Below are 21,176 nucleotides of genomic sequence, written 5' to 3'. Positions count from 1 at the left end.
TTGGCTTTCCTCTCCACTGTACATTTTGCCGTGCGGTTGCTGACGAGTCTTTTTAGCGAACTTCTACTCGCTGGGCGGCCTCGCGCTCGGACGACGGTGTCTCGTTGCACAGGCTGCCTACGAGCCGGCGTGGTGGACACTCCCGTAATCTCCTCGATGGCTCAACCCGTAGAGGGAAGGGCAGTGAACGGTAGTCGAAGGGCTTGCTGTGCTTCAGCCCCGCGCAACTACTGGAGGTGTGTGTTGTGCTGCGATCATATGGAACGACTTGTGCTGACGATGTTTCTATTTCGTCCGCAACTATAGTTTCTCGCTTCCCCGGGTCGACTATAGGCTAGTGGTATACAACGGAGACGATACTGCTTGCAACCAAGCCATGGTACGTTGCTTCGCTTTTTGATGCTCGATGCACTTTCTGACATATCGCACATAATAGATGCCCATCATCCTTAACCGCCGTCAACCGGCTCGAGCACGAATGATTGATATCACAGGATTCGGATATGGCATATCGTCCCCAGTCTCTTTGCAATCGAAACTTTTCGCATTTGCGATTACTCCGGGGCCTTTCTCCTCCCCTTCCCGTTCCCCGCTTTCCGATACTTGGTCCCTATCCCAGAGCAACGCCGTCGAACATGCCTGTTCGACTGGTCAGAACATTAGGCGAAGGAGTGCTGGGCCAATCTACTTCCAAGAGCCTCCCACGTGCACACGTCAAGACAATCGTCTCGAACGAAAGAAGCCTCGGCCTCTACTGGCGTCGCGATTCATGCGAAGGACAACACCCCTCCACCGCGCAGCCGGGGTCCGGCAGAGCAGCAGGTTCATCGGCTTGACGCCGTCAGGCACACTATATACAAAAAAAGGAGGGCTAGGTCGAAGGCCCTGTCATCTCGCAAGCTGCGTCGGAGTTCTAGGCACACTCCGGTGTGTCCAACGAGTACTGCAGAAGCACCAGCGAGGCCCCCACCGACGCGATCGATGTCGATCCCCTGACTCCATCGAACGGCCCAACGACGAAGGACGACGCACAGCCCACGGTTCCGGTCTCTCTCGACGACCGCGAAGTCGATGTCCCTGTCGTCGGCTCCACCCCGAACTCCATGGATGTCGACGCTCCCGTCCGGTCCCTGTCGCCTCCAAGCCGCACACGCCCCTGTACCCGTCCGACACGGTCCCGCCCCCCAACATGCAGGCTTCGCCCAAACTCGTGGAGGAAGACCGCTGCGCGGCGATGGGCGTGTTGCCGGCTGCCCCCCGCGCAGAATTCGAGCTTCCGCATTCTGCCTGACTGGAGACGGCGCGTGTTCGAGTGGTGGCAATAACGGCGGCAGCGCGGCTCCGAGCAGCGGGAACGTGCGAGACCCCTCGTCCTGCGACCACGCTCGCCAGCGATGAGCGCGTTGGACGCTGTCCGAGGTCCCTCATCGGAAGGACGGGGATGCTGTGCGTCAACATCCCGGAATCGGCGTCGACTGGCGCAAGTCCCTGTCCAGGCTCGTCGACTGCGCCTGCGCTGTCAGAGAACGATGCGCTTACGAGCTCGTCTTCGCCGTCGCCGGCCGAAGCGCCTTTGTCCTCGGACAAGTCGCTTGCCGCCCAGGTGCAACGGGTCCGTCCACGGCGCCGGGAGGTCCAATCGTCGAAAGAGGGACATTTGCCTTCGCCCTCTGCGGTGCTCGCCGCGCGCACTTCCTCCCGTCTTCCTCCGCCAACGCCAACATTCTGCGGGAGGCCTTCCAAATCTCCGGTGGCCGCCCCCCGTCTGACGGCACGATGGACGTCGCAGAGGTATCGCCCTACCCGCGCAGGCCGCACTCGGACTCGTCGCCGCTGTTGCTATTGACGTACGCCTCCGAGCCGACCCAGCGTGTGATCCAGGACATGCGCAAGCAGCGGATGAGCCTCTGCTGGAGCCTCTTTGCTCACCACGCGATCACCCAGGGCTCTTCGATGGTTCAAGTCGACGAGGAGAAGCGGCACGGCAGGCGAAGCAACGCGCGCGCGCATCCACATTCGCATCCTCATGGGACCGTCTCCTCCAGCCCCTCACGGCCGCAGCCCATGGCCCGCCCTCACCGCCCGGATTCAACCTGGGCACGCGCAACGCAACGCGCCCTCCACCGCCTCACATCGCCGTTTGCGCCCAACGCAGCGGATCCCGCGCACTCCGCGAACCCGGCGTGCGTGCTGTTGGTGGAGCGGAGCGTCTCGGAGACACTCTGGCGACCTCGCGTCTGGCGCAGGCGCAGTTCCTGGGCGGCAGAAGTGCGGGGCGAGTCCGACCGAGCCTCGAGCTCTCAAGGAGTGCCTCGACGGTACTTGTAGACTCGAAGGATTCGAGCCGCGAGCTTCAACTCGTCCTCAACTTAACTGGACTTTCTCGCCCCCTTCAAGTCCTTGGACCCACAACGTTTCTTTCCGGCACTGCGGATTCGGATCCAGAAGTACACGGCCGGGCGGCATGAAAGCCGCGGCGTTCAGCATGCGTTCACCTTAATCCTGGCCCTCGTACTTTCTCCCCAAGTAGGCTGAGTCACGAGCCGCTGCAATCATGCCGTGCCCTACTCAACGATCTGTTCTTGCTTGCGCCCTCCTACTCCATCCGCACGCTCTACATCAAGGGACCAACTTTCATCGTCAAAGCCATTCGGGCCTGTGCACCTCTCCCTCGAAAGCTTCGACGCTGGCGTCCTGGCGCGGGGCATCGTCCGCGTCATGGGCCGCGCCTGCACTCTGCAGATCGAGTGCCTAGAAGCGACCCTCATCGCCGACTACCACGCAGCCTCTCCCGCGGACGTCGACGCCCCTGCAATCGTCGTACGTCCCTCGAATTCGCTTCCGCCCGCGCTCCTTCAACGCTGACGCGGGTGTTGCTCCACAGGACGGCCTCGTCGCCGCCGTCGGGAGCCTCCCCGCGCTCCGGGTGTTCGCCGTCAGCGTCTTGTGCTACCTCGCGGCGTCGCGGTCCCCCCATGCGCGGCCGAGGCGTTCATGCGCGGGCTCGACCTGGACGCGCTCGCGCGCCGGCTGTGCGTCGCGTGCCCCACCCTGCGGATCGTGGTCGTTCTGCTCAGCGGGGTGCGCGGGCGCGCGTTGAACGAGCGGGTGCAGCTGAGGCCGCAGTGCACGGAGTCCGAGCCGTATGCGGATAGGAAGGACAAACCCGGACACCGGGGTACGGAGGCGGTGGGGTGAGTGGATCGATCGTTGCACGCGGATGTTGGGCTGATTTCGTGCGTTTGCAGGGACGAAATTTCTGCAGAACCATGCGACGTGGAGCGTGAGGCTGGGGAGGTTTCCAGCGAGGGTGCTATGTAGGACGAGTTGCGGTCCTCACGAGGGTGGGGACGGTGATGTTCGTCGACCCTCCGTATCGTGTCAATATTATACATACGTTGTTACCTTCGGCCCTACGCTCAGGAGGAAGCATTCAAGCTGTACCATGCGCGAAATAACAATCTGGGTTGTTGTTCATGCTGAGCATGCTCGTCGGGTACACCAAGATGTTGCAGATGGGGCATAGACTTCGAGTGTCCATAAACGGTTGGCTGCACGCGTCGTTTCTACATTTTCACGTATGGATACACATCCGCAGACGGCGCAATCGGGGTGTTCGCAACACATGTATTCATCGAGAGCTACGACTGTACATAGTACGTACACGTCGTTCGAAGCTAGTCAGATCTTCCCCTGGTCCGCCTCAGTACCCCGCCTATCCGTCCAACTCTCCGCACCCCACCGGCTTCATCAGCCCTTCGCAACAGCGCACATCGGCGGGGCGGGACGCACCTTGTAGTTCGTCACCCGCTGCGACTTGACCCTCCTCAATAGCCCACTCCATCGCCGTCACGCCGGGGTGTACTTCCCCGGTGGTGCGTTGGCGACTGCCGCAGAGATGCGCTCGCTCTCCGCGGACAGCGCCCGCAGCTCGACGGTGTCGTTCGGACGGGTGAAGAACACGACCGAGTGCCGTTCGTACTGGGCTTGCTCCCGCGGAGGCGGGCTGGGAAGGGAATGAGACGCGGAGCATCGGCACTTCGTGGACAAACTCACACGACGCGATGGATGTTGGAGCGCAGGATGCCGCCGGAGGAGATGTTGAAGGCATCGCCGATGTTGCAGATCGCGTCTCCGGGCAAGGGCTAAGCGATGGACGACTAAGTGAGCATGAGTGCGAGGAATCGAGAGGGATCACTTACCTTGATGTAAAACCACTGGTCGGACCCGGGCGGGAGCACCTGCAAGCCGCTGAGGCGGTTGTGCGGGAACGACTGGGGAGAGCGATGTCGGTACAAGGCGAGGAAACACAAGGCAAATCACTCACCAAGGACCCAAAGACCGTGAACCGCGCCGTACATCCGCTGAACCCCTCGACCTTGTGCAGAGACGCGAGCGTGCCCGCAGGGAGCCCGAGCTTGTCAGTGAGGACGCCGATGAGGTGGTTGCTGATTGCGAGCGAGTTCTTCACAAACGGCGTCACGATGGACTCCATCGGCGCGTTGACGGCGGAGGGATACATGCGGCGCGCGACGGCCGGCCAGGCGTGCGTGTCGTCCTTGGAGATGTTGACCAACTCAGGTACGTCGCGCGTGCTTTTGTCTGCCTTGTAGCCGCGCCGATGCGGAGGCCGGTGGAAAGTGCAAAAGCAAGCAATTGGAGAGAACGTACCCGAACGAAACACCCTGCTCAAAGAGGAGCTTCTCCTTGAGGGTAAGAGCGATCGTCTCTTCGCCCATCGCAAACATACCTTCCGCTTCCTCGTGTACGCTGTGGTTCATGAGGCTTGGGAAGGATCACCGGTTAGTCGTAACGTCGTTCACTCAAGCACTGCGCAGTCACTCACTACCAAACCCTATCTCCGTCGCAGCCCTCCAGAACTTCTCAACCTCATGCGCATCTCGAGCTCACAGTCGATCCGAACAGGACAGGTGGGGACGTCCTGAGGGAAAGCCGGTTAATTTTTCAGACCAGGCATAGCGACACCAACTCAGGGAGTATGGATCGCAGCGTACCTATGCCCCTTGAGTTCATGAGAAGGGTGTCGGCACTCCGTACTCCGCGAGAAATGTGCTAAACTTGCAGCACGATATCATGGCTCGGAGAGGGATGAAGTGGCGAAGCAAGAGCAAGGCATGTCTTGGTGAGAGTTTCGCAGGGCAGGATGGGTGTGGATGGGGAAAGGTAGGAGGAAGTGGACGTTCGAGTCTGCCCGCCGAGGCTCGAGAACGCGGCGCCAACGCGCGTGAGAGCTGATGTAAGCGAGGTCTGTTGCTCGGGTGCAAGCCACACTGTCTTTCAACTTGTTCATCAGCCAAGGTGCGCTTCTATGTCGATGGCGAACATGCGTATATGTTCGTGGCACCATCCTCGGACTTGTTTTAGCTGACATCCCCCTCCGCGTTCAGGTACTTCGTCGCCACACTTCTTGGAGCACAACGCAGGCTGCGGGACCGCACGAATGTGAAGAATTTGACGCGGCCGCATGAGCCACAACCTTCGACAGGTGGGCCGCACGAGCTCCTTGAAGAGCACACAACTTGACCATGTGGCATCGGAAGGCTCTCGCGTTCTCCGCAAAGGTCGACGAAGTACACCCACGGACAGCGGCAACGCCTCGCGAACTGCGTGTTGCTGAAAACTCGGCCCCGGCCCCACGTTCCGCGAACACGAGAGCGGTGGCTTCCGTTGAATCCCGATGCTGGCCGTACCCAAAACGTGTGCGAGCACGAGGTGTGGACGAACCTTTTGGAGCGGCCGCCCTCTTATCCTGCCACTTCCCTCGACGACGTTCCACGCGGGCCAGTCTGCGTGGGATTGCGGCCACAAGTACCCAGCGCGACCTAGCTCCCGCCTGCTGCTCGCCGTCGCGCCCCAACCGCCGGACTTCCTCTCCGCCACCCCGCGGCTCTCCGTCCTTCACGGCTTCATCCTCTTGATTCCCAACGCACGGGAAAAGACGTTCCCTTCGACGTCCCTCCCGACCGTGCATCTTCCCGCCGAGCACACCGTCATCGTCACGCGCTGCTCCCAATAGCGCGCCGTCTCTGCGACGCCCTCCGCCTCGACTCCCTGCGGGCACCTCTCCGCCGGGCGCATTCGGCTGCTCTCCTGGCCCTTCACCACCATCTCGACGCGTCTCCGGCGCCCACGCGCGTGAGCCTCGACGCCTCGCATGACGACCTCACTCACGTCGTCACCTCCATCTTCGGCCGCGGCCGCCTGTGGTGGCACCCCCGCACACCCGACGCGCACGCGTTCCCCGCGCGCTGGCCCGAGCGTGGCCTCTCCTCCGCCCCCTTGCTCCCCTCCGCGCGCGCTGCGCCTCCGCCCCGAGACCGACGCATTGCTCGCGCTTGCCACGCTCCTCAAGCATCTAACCGCCCTCGAATTCGCGCGAAGCCCCTACCGTGCGCCTCGGACTGTCTCCGCGACGACTCCTAGTGGGAGCCACCACCGCATTCTTGCACGCGGTACAAGCCGAGCCGGACGCGGGGGAGGCGGTCTGCTCGGCCCCACGCATGCTCGCGCTCGAGCTGTACCCGCCGCGATGCCGCGCGCGCGCGTGTCGTCGCACTCACTTCCCTCGCATCCTCCATGCCGACTGTGGCACCCGCTCTTCACAGCGTGCCATTTCGCTACTACACGTACTGGTCCTCTCCCCGAACCCCACGGCCTCTCTCGATATCAACCACGATCCCTCGTGCAGCTCACCCCGACTCCACCTCCAGCGGTCCACGGCCGTTGATATCTGAACGAACCAGGACGACTGCGTCACCCAGCGCGCCGTAGCGTTGGCGACGTTCTGACATCGGATCCCATGTGAGTGCCGTTTGTTCAATTCTCTTGAGAATCCCCTGTCTAGGTCGCCGGATCTCTCTCCACACCCGTCGCGCTATCCCGCTATTTTCTGCGCCCATTTCCCCAATCAGTGTGAGGTCACCTTGACACAGATTCGAGCTGGGAAGCGGGGTGACGTCACTGCGACGTCTGATCTGGACGCGTGCCCTTCTCATCTATACTCGAAGGTGAGTATATGCGCAGGTTGAATGAGGATGCGGGAGGATCAACACGTGCTGGGACCCAGTTTTCAGGCAGGGCGCGTCTTCAGACGAGCTTCCTCGCATCTGGAAGGGTGGACGAGCATGCTACGGCAGATTCGGGATTACGCGGAGAGACGGCCCGCGGAACCGAGGCGCTCTCCCCATGTTCTACAACCCGGTGTACGTTTGACCTTTCCTTGAAAGCGGTCATTGGAGACTGATGACTCTCTTCTGCAGAAATCCCAGTAGGTGGGATTCGTCTGCGGCGTTGATCCTGTAACGGACGCGCGCGATATTGATAGACCGGGACGGACGATGTGGTTGATCTATTCAACCTGTTGGACATCGGGAGTTCGCCGACGGACTGCCTCTCCGAGCTTGGGTTCCTCCTCGGAGGTGTTGGACTCAATGGTACGTACTCCGAGATACCCTCGTTTGATACAGTGCACTGACTCACCTATCTACAGACCGTCTCGTCTTCGGAGCAGCGTCCCGACGACGACCAAGGAACAAGCCGACCCCTTCGCCCTCCTCGACATCCATGACGCCACCGTTGGGCGGGACCTCTGCCTGGTTATGCCTCTCGCCCAACCCAACGCCGCCTCAGATCTGATGGAGCGCATCGGGATCCAGGCTACTCTGGTGTGCACGTACTCCGGTGTGAGCATTGGGTTCATGGTACACGCGCTGGAAATATCGCACGCTCACTCATCGCTAATCCCGTTGCATAGGCCCCAGTTCTTGCGCAGCGAAGCCAGTGGATGGCGCATGGCGCGCTCGCGCCGGCAGCCGCATGCTCTCGATCTCCTTGAAGCGGACGTGTCCATGTTGATACAAGATCAGGAGACCGGGCACACTAATATAACGGTGAGAATACGCGGATGACAGTGACACAGATGGAGAACTGACCACAGCACTCGCGCAGCGAGGTCATCTACTCTTGAGAACTCGATTTTCAGTGCGCGTGGTCCTGAATGCTGCTTGGTTGTAAGTGAGTGCACTGGAAATCATTGGACCCGTCTCGCACTGACCATCACACCTCCGTATAACGGGTCTCTCTACTGATACGCACGCGCTGTCGCCGTACAGTGCAGGAGCACGAACCCTACACCGTCGACCAGGCTAACGTACGCCCGCGCGATCATCTCCGCGTTCGGTCCTCGTCTTCGCGTACCTAGTCTATTCCGGCTCGCGCACCCTTCGCTATCCGCCCGCGGATACCATATGACTACCACATAGGCATATAGCATGGGCCCGTCAAGATGCGACGCATGCGATCGCACCACGGCGTCCTCCGTGCACTCTCGCGGTCTACACCGCGCGCACTCCACCACCGCCGCCCGCGGCGCAGCGTCCTCTCCTTGTCGCGATGGCACCCCGTAGCCGTCCTCGTACGTTATCTTATCACTTGATTTCTTACAAGACTCCCCCTTCTTCGTCCCCTTTTCATGTCTCTCTCTCTTTCTCCACCTCCGTCCATCTCCACGCTCTCTCTCGCTTCTTTCGGAGTGTATCCCCGTCACGGACTCATAATTGGCTTCGGTACAGTCTCTTCTCCTAGATACGCCCTTGCTCCGCGCGCGCTGTATGCATGTAGGCTATGAGTCAATTTTCCCTCAATTCTCGCGTGTGTGGTGTGCACATCCAGTTTCGCCTCGACTTCTTCTCGCTAAACCTCGACCTTGTACACGCACACGCACACGACCCCTTCCTGACTCTCGCCCTCGCGTCCTTCATCTTACCAGCCGGTGTGTCCGACCTCCTCTTCCTCACGTCTATTCCCCCGTCCTCGTCCACTCCGTGCGCCGTGCGTTCTGCCTCCACGCAGGGCATCGTATCTTGCCTTTTTTTCACCTCACTCAACGTCCCGAGCCTCGCGGATACGCGAGATCGCTCCCTCGCCCTCACCCCTGCCACCGAGTCTACGCCAGGGTTGGCGCCGCATCAGCGTGCAACAGCATCGTCACGACCGTTCTTAGCGCGGTGCCATCGATAGATGGAACTGTTGGTTGGCTTTGGAAAATGTACGGTGATATTTACAATAGGCCGCGCTCTACGTCTGACCTGAAGCTGTACACAAATCAATTTCTTCGTCTATCGTATAAACATCCTGTCTCGTTCAAACCGGAATTTCACTTGCAGCGTTTCTCTACCCAACGGACTAGGAAAGAACGATAACACGACTTCCTCTCTGAACCCAAGCATATTTGTCAACTGCGTTCGGCGCTCCACTGGCCATGGTCCGTCCATATCGAGGTGATCCGTTTCGCACGAATGTGCAGCCCCAGCGGCCGGGGCTTCTTCATCGCTGTCGGACCAACCAAGGACGCAGAAGCGTGGTCGGCGTGGTACGCCTGGACCTGGCGTCTCCGTGGCGATCCGGGATGACAGAGAGGTTGGCCTGGATGAGCGTGGGTCACGGTTGTCGATGGCGGACTCGGCTTGAGAGCATGTCCCAAGAACGACTACGAGCGTTGGACGATAGTAGCTGTGAGTGAAACGAAGGAAGACGTCTTCGGTGGAAGCAGGCGACGGCAGGGTGCTTGCGTCACCGTCAAAGACCATTTGACTTTTCCAGAGCTGTAGGAAGTCGCGAAAGACAAGGTGAAAGGGGGAGCTAGTAGTGGTGGCTTCGCAGAAGCGCCTCAGCGACTCCATCCTTGCGCTTTCGCGCTCGGAGAGGTCACCGGTGTACTGTGGGAGGGCTACAACGCGGAGGTCGGTCATCTTCCAGCCATGTGAGTCGATCGCCGTGCTTGATTCCCGCAGCAAAACAACGGGGCCCTCTGTGGGCTGGTATAGCGGAGCAGCGCCAGCATTGGGCTCGTCGTCCACCCTTTCAAGCAAGAGGAAGACGGGGTCGGGATCTCGGCAGAACAAGTCGACGAGGAGGAATCCCCCCGCATCATCCAGAGGTAGAACGGCCGCGTGGAGCTCGATCCCGCCTGGTGACACGGAGAATGTGGGAGCACGGAGTTCTGTGGTCGTGCTTGCAATCGAGCTGTGCTAAAATGGTCGTCAATGTAGCACAGCGTAGAATGGCATCCAAACCAGTGTACCTCATCTTGTCCTCTCTGCGAGCGGGCACTGGGTTCGTATCTGATTCCCCTAGTAATAGGGCCGGATAGGCGAAAGGTCGGCGAAGGCCGAAGGGGGAGAAGATGACGACGCGTTCGGCTTTGAGGTGTTCCCTGAAGGTCCGACTGGAGTTGTTCCAAATTGCCCGTATACCGTCGATCCCCCAGAAGAAATATCGAAGGATCCTGCGAAGTCTTCAAGATCTCCATAAGGAGCCGGCAGAATGCGTGCTGCCCTTCGCCGTAGAGCGTCGGCATATTGACCCCGAAAAGCCCGAAGAGGCTGTAGGCAGCGTCTTCCGGCCTCGTGGTTTTCCGATGCGCCGCCCAGGATATGCGCGTCGCGATGCTCGCGTCGCTAAACAGGCTATCGAAGCGGAGGACTGCCGCAGAGATCCCAGTTGCTTCTTTTAGGCGGTCGGCGAGCTCGTACTTGGTGCCCAGAGAGATCCACTCATTGGAATAGAACACGAGGACGCCGGACGCGATGAGCTCTTGGAGCGTCCAGCCCCGCGAGTGCCAGCGGCTTTTTAGGAAGCCGTTCCACATGCGACGTGAACGAGTGCCGGAGTAGTATTCGACGTCGCTGAGATAGACGTAGCAAATGGCAGAGAGGGCGTAGTAACGGAACATGGAATTGATGCCTTCCGAGAGCTCGGCACTACTCTCCTTGTTGATACAGCACGTGTCTACCCAAGCGTACTCGTGCCCGTGCTTTTCGGCGAGCTCAAGAAATGATCGAACTTTTGGAGTGAGGCGATCGCGTGGGTTGAACCATGGCGGTGACGAGCGGGATGGCTCAGAAAGTCCTTGAACGGGTGTAGGAGTAGGGGAAAACGGTATCGCGGGAGTACCTGAACCTGAATCTGTCGAGCGACCTTCGTATGTCAGCGCCGAGTATGGAAAACGAGTTTTCATCATTCCACGAACCTAGCTCGCATTCAGTACTGGATGGTCGTCTGTCTGGGCGATTCCCACCCGCGTCGTCCTGGACTAATCCAGGAGAAATTTCGGTACGGCGGGAAGGGCGTAGGTGTAGTAGCAATTTGAACTTTTGCACGATGTGTGATTTCACTTTATGGAAAGCATTCTTCAAGTTTTTGCAAGCCGCAGATTCTTTCGGGACCGTCTCAGAAACAAGAAAGCGCAGCTCATCGCGGAGAACGGCCGCTTCTTGAGAGACCTCCTGGGAGATGAGGGCTCGTAGAACGGCCGCTTCTTGAGAGATTTCCTGGGAGATGAGGGTTCGGAGAACGGCCGCTTCTTCAGAGACCGCCTGGGAAATGAGAGATCGGAGCTCAGTGGGGGGCAAGGGACGTTGATCTTCGGGGGAGAAGGTGCTATTGGATTCTGCATTCAGCTTTTGAACCTTTTGAAACGAGTCTTCCTCTCCTCCCCAGGTGTGCGACAGGATAGCATAGCCTCCAGGGACGTCTTCAGGTTGGGGAAAGAAGACGAGGTTCGCGCGCGCGGTGCCCAGGAGCCACATCGCTTCTTTCACGAATATGAGCACATGTATGTCTCGCGAGGGTAAGGATGAATACCGGGTGAGAGGTGATGTGCACGATTCGCGGGAGGAGTACAGACACTTGGGGAGCATGAGTGAATGCGATGCAGAGCATCGGAAGAGCGGACGTACAATGAGTATCCGGACGTACAATGAGTATCCAGTAAACGGGGTTTCCTGTACTTGATATCACGGAGGGAGTCGATGGCGGAGGGGATGTAAGATGGACGAGGGGAGATGTGAGATGGGTCGAGAGCGAGACGGTAGAGGGCAGGTCGCAGCGAGGGAGACTGCGGTCCCACACGCCCACAACGCGAAGTTCGAACATGCGGTGAAAGCAGCCGAGAGCGTCGGAGCGTCTCCTGAGATATGACGGCCAGCAGAGTCCGGGCCGGCTTCGCGCTCCCGGGGCGTGATGACCTGCCTTTCCTCACTGACATAGCGTAGATGATTTATATATATCTCTCTCTCTCGAATAATGTGTTAGATGTATCGATGTCGTGCGTGTAATCCGCTGGGCGAAGCTGAGAGTGTTCTATGTCATTCGTCGAGAGGTAGTACACGATGTGGTCCGATACTACCTCGGGGGAATGTACGCACGCCGATAAGTGGCGCCCCAGATGTTCGACGATGTTTGGATCACCGGAGTAGACAGTAAACGCGCGCGAGTGCCTCCACACCGCTCGTGGATGCACGCGAATGTGCACAACACGCCAGCTGAGCGAGAAGCGGGGGATTAGAGAGCCGTTCAACGCCGTCTCCCGGATGAGGAAGCGCGGCAGTGGCCGCACAACCTCGGAGGTAAATATGCACTCCTGAGATAGATGGCCAGCTGATCCCACATGACTTGGCACCGCGGTGCGCTCGACGACAACGCCTAATATCGAGGAATACGTACCGAACAGAGGGTGGTTCGGAACAGGCTTACACAATGTCGTGGTGCGGCTCAAGAATCGGAAAGGAAACGGCTGGGAGAAGGACTTACACACAGCATGTTCCGTGTGTTTTGGGGATGGCGAGAGCAGAGAGTCACCGGCTGCTGGTTCCAAGCTGGTTCACTCGTGGCGCCCACAGGCACCAGCGCCAACGATATCACGGTCCGCATTCTCCGATCGGGCTCAGCTCCGTCTGAGAAGAGCAGCTCGTCCTCTCTCCCCAGACCACTCCCATTGCGTACGCACCTTTCCTCAATTGTGCTACGACGCACTCGCTCAACGCGGCACCGCAGCTGCTTCTACAGGTCGTGTCGTCTGTGCAACATCGCTTCCGCAAGCCGAGAAACGGGCCCCGGTGCTAGTGCACGAGGGTTTTTGTCGCATGGGATATACTTGTGATGTGTCGTTCATCCAAGGTACGTCTCTCCGTTTGAAACAACTCTCTGCAGCTGGCCAAACTTCTGCTCTTCGCCACAGACGTCATCAGCCCTCCAGGTCGGCCTTCAAGACACGCTTTGAAGTTGGGTCCTTCCATCTTGGCTATTCCAACTGGGTGACGAGGATAGGCGAATCCGGATACACCTGAGGATGGGTGGAGGGGTGGAGGCCGTCTGCCGTACGTTTGAATCGTCCTCCTACTCCATACCTGTTGTCTTACGGCCATCGTTTCTCTGCTCAGGACCCAACGGACCCAAAGATCGCTCACTTAAAGGCGTGGGCGTAATCTATGCACGAGATGGGTGGAGGCGTTTCAGTCGCTATGGTCGATCACGAATAGCAGGATCACGGTGCTCGTGTGGTACGTCCTGCTCCTTGGATGTTTCGTCCGGTCTCGATCTCCCCATACTGCTCCGAGCACAGCCTGTTCTGATACCCTCGCATATAGTCGGAGGCAGCGTCCGATATATATGTGCCTCTTAAAACGCATCGTCCAACCCCCAGCTAGTGCTTCCGTGATCCAAGCCCTCTCACACGCCCCGTGGTATTTCTCCGTTCCTTTTACACCATCTGCGCTGGGCCTCATCTCTACGAGTCTTCGTTTGCAGTTCCATACCACTCCCAGGAACGACGACTCGTCCCCTTCCTCGCGGGCGCCATCGAACCCATACTGAAGCGGCGGAGATCCGGCCGACGAAGGTCCCAGGTGACGGATGAAGTTCTGGGCGGGACGACAATGCGCGGTGACGTACTCGAAACGCCGATCGTGCAGGAAGTTCCCGTCTCTGCGTTGCTTTTCTTAAATGCTGTCCTATTGTTACAACTGGTGAGCGACACACTAGACCATATTTTCGCGGCACCAACTCCCCTCTCATTACAGCCTGTTGCGCGCTCTCGAAAACCTGTCGACTCGACTCTCTACGGACGCACCCGAACTTCCTCCTTGGCTGAGCGTTACGCCCGAATCGATCTTCATGGTGTTGCGAACGCTCGAGCCCCGGCTGGAAACAAAGAAGTCGACCAAGCCCACAATGTCGGGCCACGCCCGCCAGAGTTTTCGCGCAAACCCACTCACACCGTTCAGCGGTATACCCGGGGTGGTCAAGAACTTGCGGTCGCGCGTGGACATCAGCGTTGCGCATGAATTGGAACGCATCAAGAACAGCTCCTTCCGGCTCACGGACAACGAGATCGCGCAGATGGATGCTGTCCCGCCCGACGTTCCGCGCTCGGCGAGTGCACGCAAGTGGGTGAACGACAACATCGAGAGGATCGTCGACATGATCCACAGACTCGGTCCGGCCATATTGGAACTCGTTGTCGCGACACAACCCTACGCGCCCACGGAGGTGTCTGTCAAAACGAGACGACACGCGCGGCGCCCTCCGACAAGCCTCCTCGCGCCCCACCATCCCGGCTTCCCCGTTCCGACGCACTTAGCGTGGTCCCTGTGCGAAGCGGCGCCCTCACAAATTGAAGTGTCATAGGATCGCGAAATCGGTCCATCCGCCGATAGAGCTGCACGATCGCCGTCCTGGTGTGGCACGCGCGTGACAGGAGATTGAGGAGAAAGGCGGGTCGGCGCGAACACTGAGGCGGAAGGTGATATTTGTCCGCTTCGCCCTGTCTATATTATATCTGACGCTTTTGACCCAGGTTGTTTCTCGCTTGGACAGAGATTGGCAGACACATTGCCTATATCGACGGGGCTCCACCAGGCCGACGTCCTCGGCGGAGGACTCCTCGGGCTCGAGGCCGCCACAGCCGGGCACCGCTCCCACTACTCGCTCTCCCGCCAGCTCGACACCCAGGGCGGCGACATCGTCCGCCGGCGGATCGAGGGAATGCGCGTGCGCTTTCTCGGCGGGACCTTCGCGGTCCGCGTCTACACCTCCCCTCGGAATCCGACTCGGTGGGCGCGCGTGATAGGCGTCGAGGTAGCGGACGGCACGACGGAGTCATGCGACCTCATCGTCTTCGTGATCGGGATCACACCCCGGGACGACGTCGCGCGGGCAGCGGGGCTCGCTGACGTAGGTGCCCCCGGATCGTCATACGTCCCTCGAATTAGTGGTTCCGCTAGCGCTTCCTCGGCCTTGACGCACGTGTTGCTCTGCAGGACGGCCTCATCGCCGCCGTCGGGAGCCTCCCCGCGCTCCGGGTGCTCGTCGTCGGCATCTTATGCTACCACGTCGCGGACCCCCCGTGCGCGGCTGAGGCGCCCTCGACCCGCACACGCTCGCCCGCCGGCTGTGCGGCGCGTGCCCCACCCTGCAGACGGCCGTCGTTCTGTTCAGTGGACCGAAGTGCATGGAGTTCGAGCCGTACGCGGACAGGATGGGCAATCCCAGGCACCAGGGTATGGAAGCGGTGGGGTGAGTGGATTGATTGTTGTACGCGGATGTTGGAGGGTAGGGATGGTGATGTTCGTCGACCCTCCGTATCGTGCTACGCGTGTTACGTTTTGCTTAACGTCTTGCTGTACCACCATGAGCGAAAGAAATATCAGGGTTGTCGTTCATGCCAAGCGTGCTCGTGAGTCGTCGGGTACACCAAGGCTCTGTAGATGAGGCCTGCACTTTGAGTGTCCAGAAACGGTCGGCTGCATGTGTTGTCTTTATATGTTCACGTATGAATCCCCGTCCCGAGATGGCGCAATCGGGGGTGTTCACAACGCCTGTTTTCATTAAGAGCTATGAATGTACATACTACATACACGTTATTCGAGACTGTTCAGATCTTCCCTTGGTTCGGAATTGCCGTGTCCTCGGTAACTCGCCTATCCGCCCAGCTCTCCGCACCCTACCGGCTTCATCAGCCCTTCGCAACAGCGCACATCGGCAGGACAAGACACACCTTGTAGTTCGTCACCCGCTGCCACTTGACCCTCCTCAGCAGCCGCTCCATCACCGTCACGCCAGGGGCCTACTTGCCCGGGGGCGCGTTGGCAACCGCCGTAGCGATCCGCTCGCTCTGCTCTCACAGCGCGCACAGCTCGACGGTGTCGTTCGGGCGGGTGAAGAACACGACGGAGTGGCGTTCGTACTGGGCCTGCTCCCGTGAAGGCGGGCTGGGAAGGGTGTGAGACGCGGGGTATCGGATAGGCACGTTGCGCGGACAAACTCACACGACACGATGGATGTTGGAGCGTAGGATGCCGCCAGAAAAGATGTTGGGGGCGTCGCCGACGTTGCAGATTGCGTGTCCGGGCAGGGGTTGAGCGACGAACGACTGCGTGAGCATGAGCGCGGCAGATCGAGAAGGATCGCTGACATTGACGGAGAACCATTGGTCTGACCCGGGCGGGAGCACCTGCAAGCCCCCGAGGCGGTTGTGCAGCAACGACTGGGGAGAGCGATGTCGGTACAATGCGAGGGGGCACAAGGCAAATCACTCACCAAGGACCCAAAGTCTGTGTGCGCCGTCAGGAACGTCTTCTCCTCCGGCCCAAGATACGGCGGCGCCCTGAGGAACCGCGCCATGCATCCGCTGAACTCCTCGGCCTTGTACAGAGACGCGAGCGTGCCCGCAGGGAGCCCGAGCTTGTCGTTGAGGACGACGATGAGGTGGTTGTTGATTGCGAGCGAGTTCTTCACGAACGGCGTGATGGTGGACTCCATCTGCGCGTTGACGGCGTAGGGGTACGTGCGGTGTGCAACGGCCGGCCAGGTGAGGGCGTCGTCCTTGGGGATGTCAACAAACTCGGGGACGTCGTGCGTGCCTTTGTCGTCGGTGAATTGCACGCCGGTATCCTGGTAGCCGTGCCGATGCGGAGGTCGGTGGGGAGCGCAAATGCACGATATTCGAGAGAACGCACCCGAACGAAACGCATTGGGCTCCCTGCTCGAAGAGGAGCCTATCCTCGAGGGTAAGAGAGATCGTCCCCTTGCCCATCGCAAACATCCCTTCCGCTTCCTCGCATACGCCGTGGTTCGTGAAGCTTGGAACGGATCGCTGGTGAGTCGTAATGTTCACTCAAGCACGGAGCCGTCACTCACTGCCAAAACCCCGTTTTCGTCGCAGCCTTTCAGGGCTTCTCAATCTCGTCCGCATCTCCAGCTTGGATAAGCTCGTAGTCGATCACCAAGAGAGGACAGGTAGGGATGTCCTGAGGGAAAGGCGGGCAGGGTGTAAGACCAGGCATCACAGCACTGACTCAGGGAGTGTAGATCGCAGCATACCTCTGGCCCTTGAGTTCATGAGAAGGGTGTCCGCACTGCGTACTCCACGAGAAATGTGCAGCACGATCTCATGACTTCGGAGAGAGTAAAATGGGGAGAAGGTCAAGAGCAAGGCGCGTCTTAGTGAGAGCTCCGCAGGGCAGGATAGATGTGGATGGTGAGTGGTTCAGTGCGTGTGGAGGAGGAAGTGGACAACCAAGTCTGCCCGCCGAGACTCGAGAAGGCGGCGCCAATGCACGCGAAAGCTGATGTAAGCGGGATCTGCCTGGTGCCATCGCTCGTGTGCCGCAAAGCCACAGCTTCTTCATCGCGACCATGTTGAGCTCGACCTGAACGCGTACTATGGCAGGCTCCAGGGGGAAATACTCAAACGTCCGGCGACGCCTCACTTTTCGCTTGGAGCGGAACCCCGCTCGATGTCTTCAAAAACCCCGTCACACCGTCAATTTGATATCCTCGGGACCTCTGGACGTCGAACCTGCGGCGATATTATCTCTCTTCTCCCAATCCGCCTATGCGTACTCAGTTCAAGGGAAGATGCAGCACGAAAAGCCGAAGTTTGGTCCAGAACGCAGCAACCGGATGATTAAGGTTCGTTCGTTGTTTCCTCCAAATGAACACAACTTGCTGAGAATTCTCGCAGGACCGTTCAAACGTTCAGGCCTTTCAGAGCGACCAGAAAGAAGATGAAGACGTCAGCTCAGTCTCCCGCATAAATTGCCATGCCCACAAGGATGCTCGTGACCGCACCAGTACTCTATCTGGATACGTCAAAGAACTTCCTCCCTTCTTGACCTCTTCTGCGCCGATACCGTGTGGATCGATGGCGAACGTTTGAACTTCGCCGTCGCCCCTGCTATCTCCTTATCCAGCGACATGACAACCGTTCCGTCCGCGGTCGCCCGCCCTACCACTGCGGGGTGACAGGCCAGATCGTGTCCACACTCGCATACGAAGATCCATACGACATCCCCATCCCCATCCACATCCGTGTTGTCGCCTTCTCCGTCGACCCTCCGCACGACTCCAGCTGGACCACGTCTGACATCCATCTCACCACTCGACCGCCGTACTCTGCGGACCCGCTTCTCCCTCGGGCGCAGCCTTCAGTGTCTCCGTCACTTCTGCGAAGCGGCGATGATGGGGGCGCCGTTCCAGCTTACGTTTCCCGACTTCTACGCCCTTGACCTGCGCTCCTTTCACCTTGACCGAAACGCGGCCATCGTCCCCGCCGTACCTTTGAGCCCTGACGACAAGCTCTTTATTTCAAGGGCACCTCCGTTGAAGTGGACCGCGCGTCGTGGACGGAGTCTGCACTCCCGCTTGCGCTCGGTCGGTGCACCCTTCCCCAGGACGAGACTCTTCCCGCACACCCTCGTCGCTATTGCTCTCCTTCTACCGTCGCCGATACCGCGCTTCCACCGGATGTGGGTCGAATCGGACCCGGCGCGCACTTTACCAGCATTCAGGTGTACAACCCGCTCGTGACCCTCGACTCATGCGCGTGCGACGTTCACGGGCGTGCACGACTGCGCGCGCGACCGTATCCAGACGTGGGTGCGGTGGTCGCGACAGACTCCGCCCTTCCCAGACCCCCGGTCGCCTGGAACTGCGTTGGAGCTGTCGTTCGCGACGAGTCCGCTAGGCAGCCGATGAAGATGGATCTACGAATCGTGACGCAACGGGAGACTACTTCTTGAAACCGAGCTCGCTGGACATCCCAGTTCCGTTGTCGCCGTTCGCGCTCCTAGAATTCTCTACCCAACCGCCAACCAACTTGACGAGCCTCACGCTCACCTCCACCCAGCACGTTTCCGTGGATTTTCGGACCTCACGATGACCGTAAAGCTATGACGTCATGTCCAATAGATTCGCCGGCGATACGGCGGATCGCCCATGCATCATGTCGAGGTGGGCGTCCATGTCAGGCGAGAGCGTATATATTGACACAAACATCTTCGCAGTCCTTTCCTCCATCTCGCTCATCCCCACGTCCTCGATCAGGTACTTCGTCACTGAAATTGTCCGAAAGTTCGTATCTTGACGCGTTCATATCGCAGACCATGTGGCTGCTCAGCACGGCTGGAGCGGAGCTCAAGTTCTTGCCTGGGCCCGAGGCCGTTCCCGGTGGCTACGCCATACTCTCCCACGTCTGGTTGCAATATTACCAAGAGGATACGGTTCAGAAGGTGCAGATCAACGCGGATCAATGCCCAGGAACTTCAGTAACTACTCGAACGTCCACTCACCAACACGCCCTATCATCTCCCCGCGATCTCATATTGCCCAAAATCCGCGGTTTCCTCACTCTTGCCGAACGCGACGGTTACGAGTGGGCGTGGGCGGACACGTGTTGCATCGACAAGACGAGCAGCGCCGAGCTCACCGAGGCCATCAACTCCATGTTCCGCTACTATGCGCTCTCCGGCGTCTGCTACGTCTACCTCAACGATGTCTCCGTTGAAGACGATCCAACTTCACGCGGTATTACGACGGCCTTCTCGCTTTCCAGATGGCACCGGCGCGGGTGGACGCCCCAAGAACTGCTCGCATCGCGCGTCGTCGTCTTCTTCTCCAAGGAGTGGACCCCGCTCGGGACGAAGTTTGAATTCGCAGACCTGCTACAGGACATCACGGGCATCCCTTCCGAGGTCGTTCGACTGGAGAAGGACTTCACCGACATGAGCGTGGCTGCGCGCATGTCATGGGCGTCGAAGCGGGAGACGACGAGGACCGAAGACGCGGCCTACTGTCTGTTTGGGCTCTTCGGCGTCAACCTTCCGACGCTGGACGGCGAAGGTCAGAACGCATTATACAGGCTGCGGGAGGAGATACTCAGAACATCCGGCGATGTTTCTCTTTTCGGTTGGAGCGGGAGTAGCCCAGCCGTATTCACAACCCTCCATAGGCTCACCGTGAGTCTCCGAGAATCTCTGTGGACGTTCGACATGGGCCAGTATCACTACCTTTTCGCTCATTCCGCCTATGCATACTCGGGGCAGGGGAACATGCGATACGAAGAACCAGCGACTCGGCCCTGAAGCTGGAAGAAAACATTCACGGTTCGTTGATATGCCGTCCCGTAGACGCGATCCGCTGACCCATCCCTATAGGCTCGCATCGCATCGCTCGGCCCACTGGCTGGGAAGATGAAGGCATGGACCTCTCATGCCTTGCGGCCTCCCACGTTCGCCAACACGCCATCCGGGATGCTCTTAACGGCGCCAGTGATCTATTTGGATGCAGCAAGGACCTTCCTTCTCCTCAATCTGTTCTGCACAGACATCGTGGTGGTCGGCGGGGAGTCTCGTCGCCAGCCTTGCTACCTTCTTCTCCAGCGGCACCAAGACCACTCCGTCCATGGGCATCCGCTTTATATCATCGGGGGCTATATCACATCTAGGAAACCCGGCGAGCGCAACATCCGCGCCGTCTCCTTTTCCGTCAGCCTTCCACCCGATTCCCACTGGACGATGTCGGAGATCCACGTCGCCACACGGCCCCCGTACTCCGCAGACCCACTCTCCGTTCCTCCCAGCCTGAAGCACCTCCGCCACTTCTGTGAAGCTACAACGATCGGGTCGCCGTTCCAGCTCTCCTTCCCCAACCTGGCCAGCCTGCCCGAGTTTTATCTATACGACAGCGAAAGCGTCATACCTCCCGTCCCCTGGAGCCCCGCCGACTCGCTCTCGCTGCGTTTCTTGATCGTCGAGTCCAGGAAAGTCGACGGGGCGGTGTCCAGGCACATAGCCCGCGTCGACCTCGTCCTCGGTCGTTGCACGCTGCCCGAGAGCCCGGATCGAGACGACATTCTTCTTGCCGGCCATCCACCTCGCTCTCTAGGTGCCCGTGGGCACGCCCCATCGTCTGGCACCCGCAGTCCTGCCCCACCCGCAGGATCGCGCGCTGGAGACCCGGGGGGCCGACCCGGCGCCCACTTCGCCCACGTGTACGTTCACGACGACTCGTTCAACGGGGTGTTGACGGACGTGCAC

The 21,176-nt window shown here is 59.5% G+C and overlaps 7 protein-coding genes across 7 annotated transcripts; 4 read left to right on the top strand and 3 right to left on the bottom strand.

Annotated features, from left to right (window-relative positions):
• Window positions 1-1,776: 1,776 nt before the first annotated feature.
• Window positions 1,777-3,321, top strand: BXZ73DRAFT_100179 (uncharacterized protein; the record flags this gene model as incomplete). The annotated part of the gene is made up of 5 exons (XM_048014494.1): window positions 1,777-2,183; window positions 2,625-2,820; window positions 2,885-2,935; window positions 2,989-3,194; window positions 3,249-3,321. 5 exons carry the CDS (start codon window positions 1,777-1,779, stop codon window positions 3,319-3,321), a joined length of 933 nt encoding a protein of 310 aa, XP_047879052.1.
• Window positions 3,322-3,849: 528 nt separating this feature from the next.
• BXZ73DRAFT_100178 (uncharacterized protein) lies at window positions 3,850-4,781 on the bottom strand (the record flags this gene model as incomplete). Its single annotated transcript, XM_048014493.1, has 5 exons — window positions 3,850-4,006; window positions 4,057-4,145; window positions 4,203-4,274; window positions 4,328-4,595; window positions 4,672-4,781. The coding sequence occupies 5 exons, from the start codon at window positions 4,779-4,781 to the stop codon at window positions 3,850-3,852; spliced, it is 696 nt and encodes a 231-aa protein (XP_047879051.1).
• Window positions 4,782-7,206: 2,425 nt separating this feature from the next.
• BXZ73DRAFT_100177 (uncharacterized protein) lies at window positions 7,207-7,855 on the top strand (the record flags this gene model as incomplete). Its single annotated transcript, XM_048014492.1, has 3 exons — window positions 7,207-7,223; window positions 7,511-7,721; window positions 7,775-7,855. 3 exons carry the CDS (start codon window positions 7,207-7,209, stop codon window positions 7,853-7,855), a joined length of 309 nt encoding a protein of 102 aa, XP_047879050.1.
• Window positions 7,856-10,282: 2,427 nt separating this feature from the next.
• BXZ73DRAFT_36734 (heterokaryon incompatibility protein-domain-containing protein) lies at window positions 10,283-11,609 on the bottom strand (the record flags this gene model as incomplete). The annotated part of the gene is made up of 2 exons (XM_048017891.1): window positions 10,283-10,918; window positions 11,490-11,609. Coding segments are annotated over 2 exons (756 nt in total), but the record flags the coding sequence as incomplete, so codon positions are not given.
• A 2,422-nt stretch (window positions 11,610-14,031) lies between these two features.
• On the top strand, window positions 14,032-15,379 carry BXZ73DRAFT_100175 (uncharacterized protein; the record flags this gene model as incomplete). The annotated part of the gene is made up of 4 exons (XM_048014491.1): window positions 14,032-14,349; window positions 14,677-15,033; window positions 15,084-15,205; window positions 15,298-15,379. 4 exons carry the CDS (start codon window positions 14,032-14,034, stop codon window positions 15,377-15,379), a joined length of 879 nt encoding a protein of 292 aa, XP_047879048.1.
• A 354-nt stretch (window positions 15,380-15,733) lies between these two features.
• On the bottom strand, window positions 15,734-17,144 carry BXZ73DRAFT_89290 (Clavaminate synthase-like protein; the record flags this gene model as incomplete). Its single annotated transcript, XM_048025224.1, has 8 exons — window positions 15,734-15,802; window positions 15,857-15,925; window positions 16,001-16,070; window positions 16,128-16,345; window positions 16,399-16,752; window positions 16,814-16,940; window positions 16,999-17,024; window positions 17,085-17,144. The coding sequence occupies 8 exons, from the start codon at window positions 17,142-17,144 to the stop codon at window positions 15,734-15,736; spliced, it is 993 nt and encodes a 330-aa protein (XP_047879047.1).
• A 2,100-nt stretch (window positions 17,145-19,244) lies between these two features.
• BXZ73DRAFT_35679 (uncharacterized protein) lies at window positions 19,245-20,051 on the top strand (the record flags this gene model as incomplete). The annotated part of the gene is made up of 1 exon (XM_048017869.1): window positions 19,245-20,051. A coding segment is annotated over one exon (807 nt), but the record flags the coding sequence as incomplete, so codon positions are not given.
• Between the last annotated feature and the right edge of the window lie 1,125 nt (window positions 20,052-21,176).

This window comes from Epithele typhae (assembly GCF_022376455.1).
Source record: "Epithele typhae strain CBS 203.58 chromosome Unknown BXZ73scaffold_16, whole genome shotgun sequence".
NCBI classification, from domain to species: Eukaryota; Fungi; Basidiomycota; class Agaricomycetes; order Polyporales; family Epitheliaceae; genus Epithele; species Epithele typhae.
This window is presented reverse-complemented; position numbering and strand designations above follow the sequence as displayed.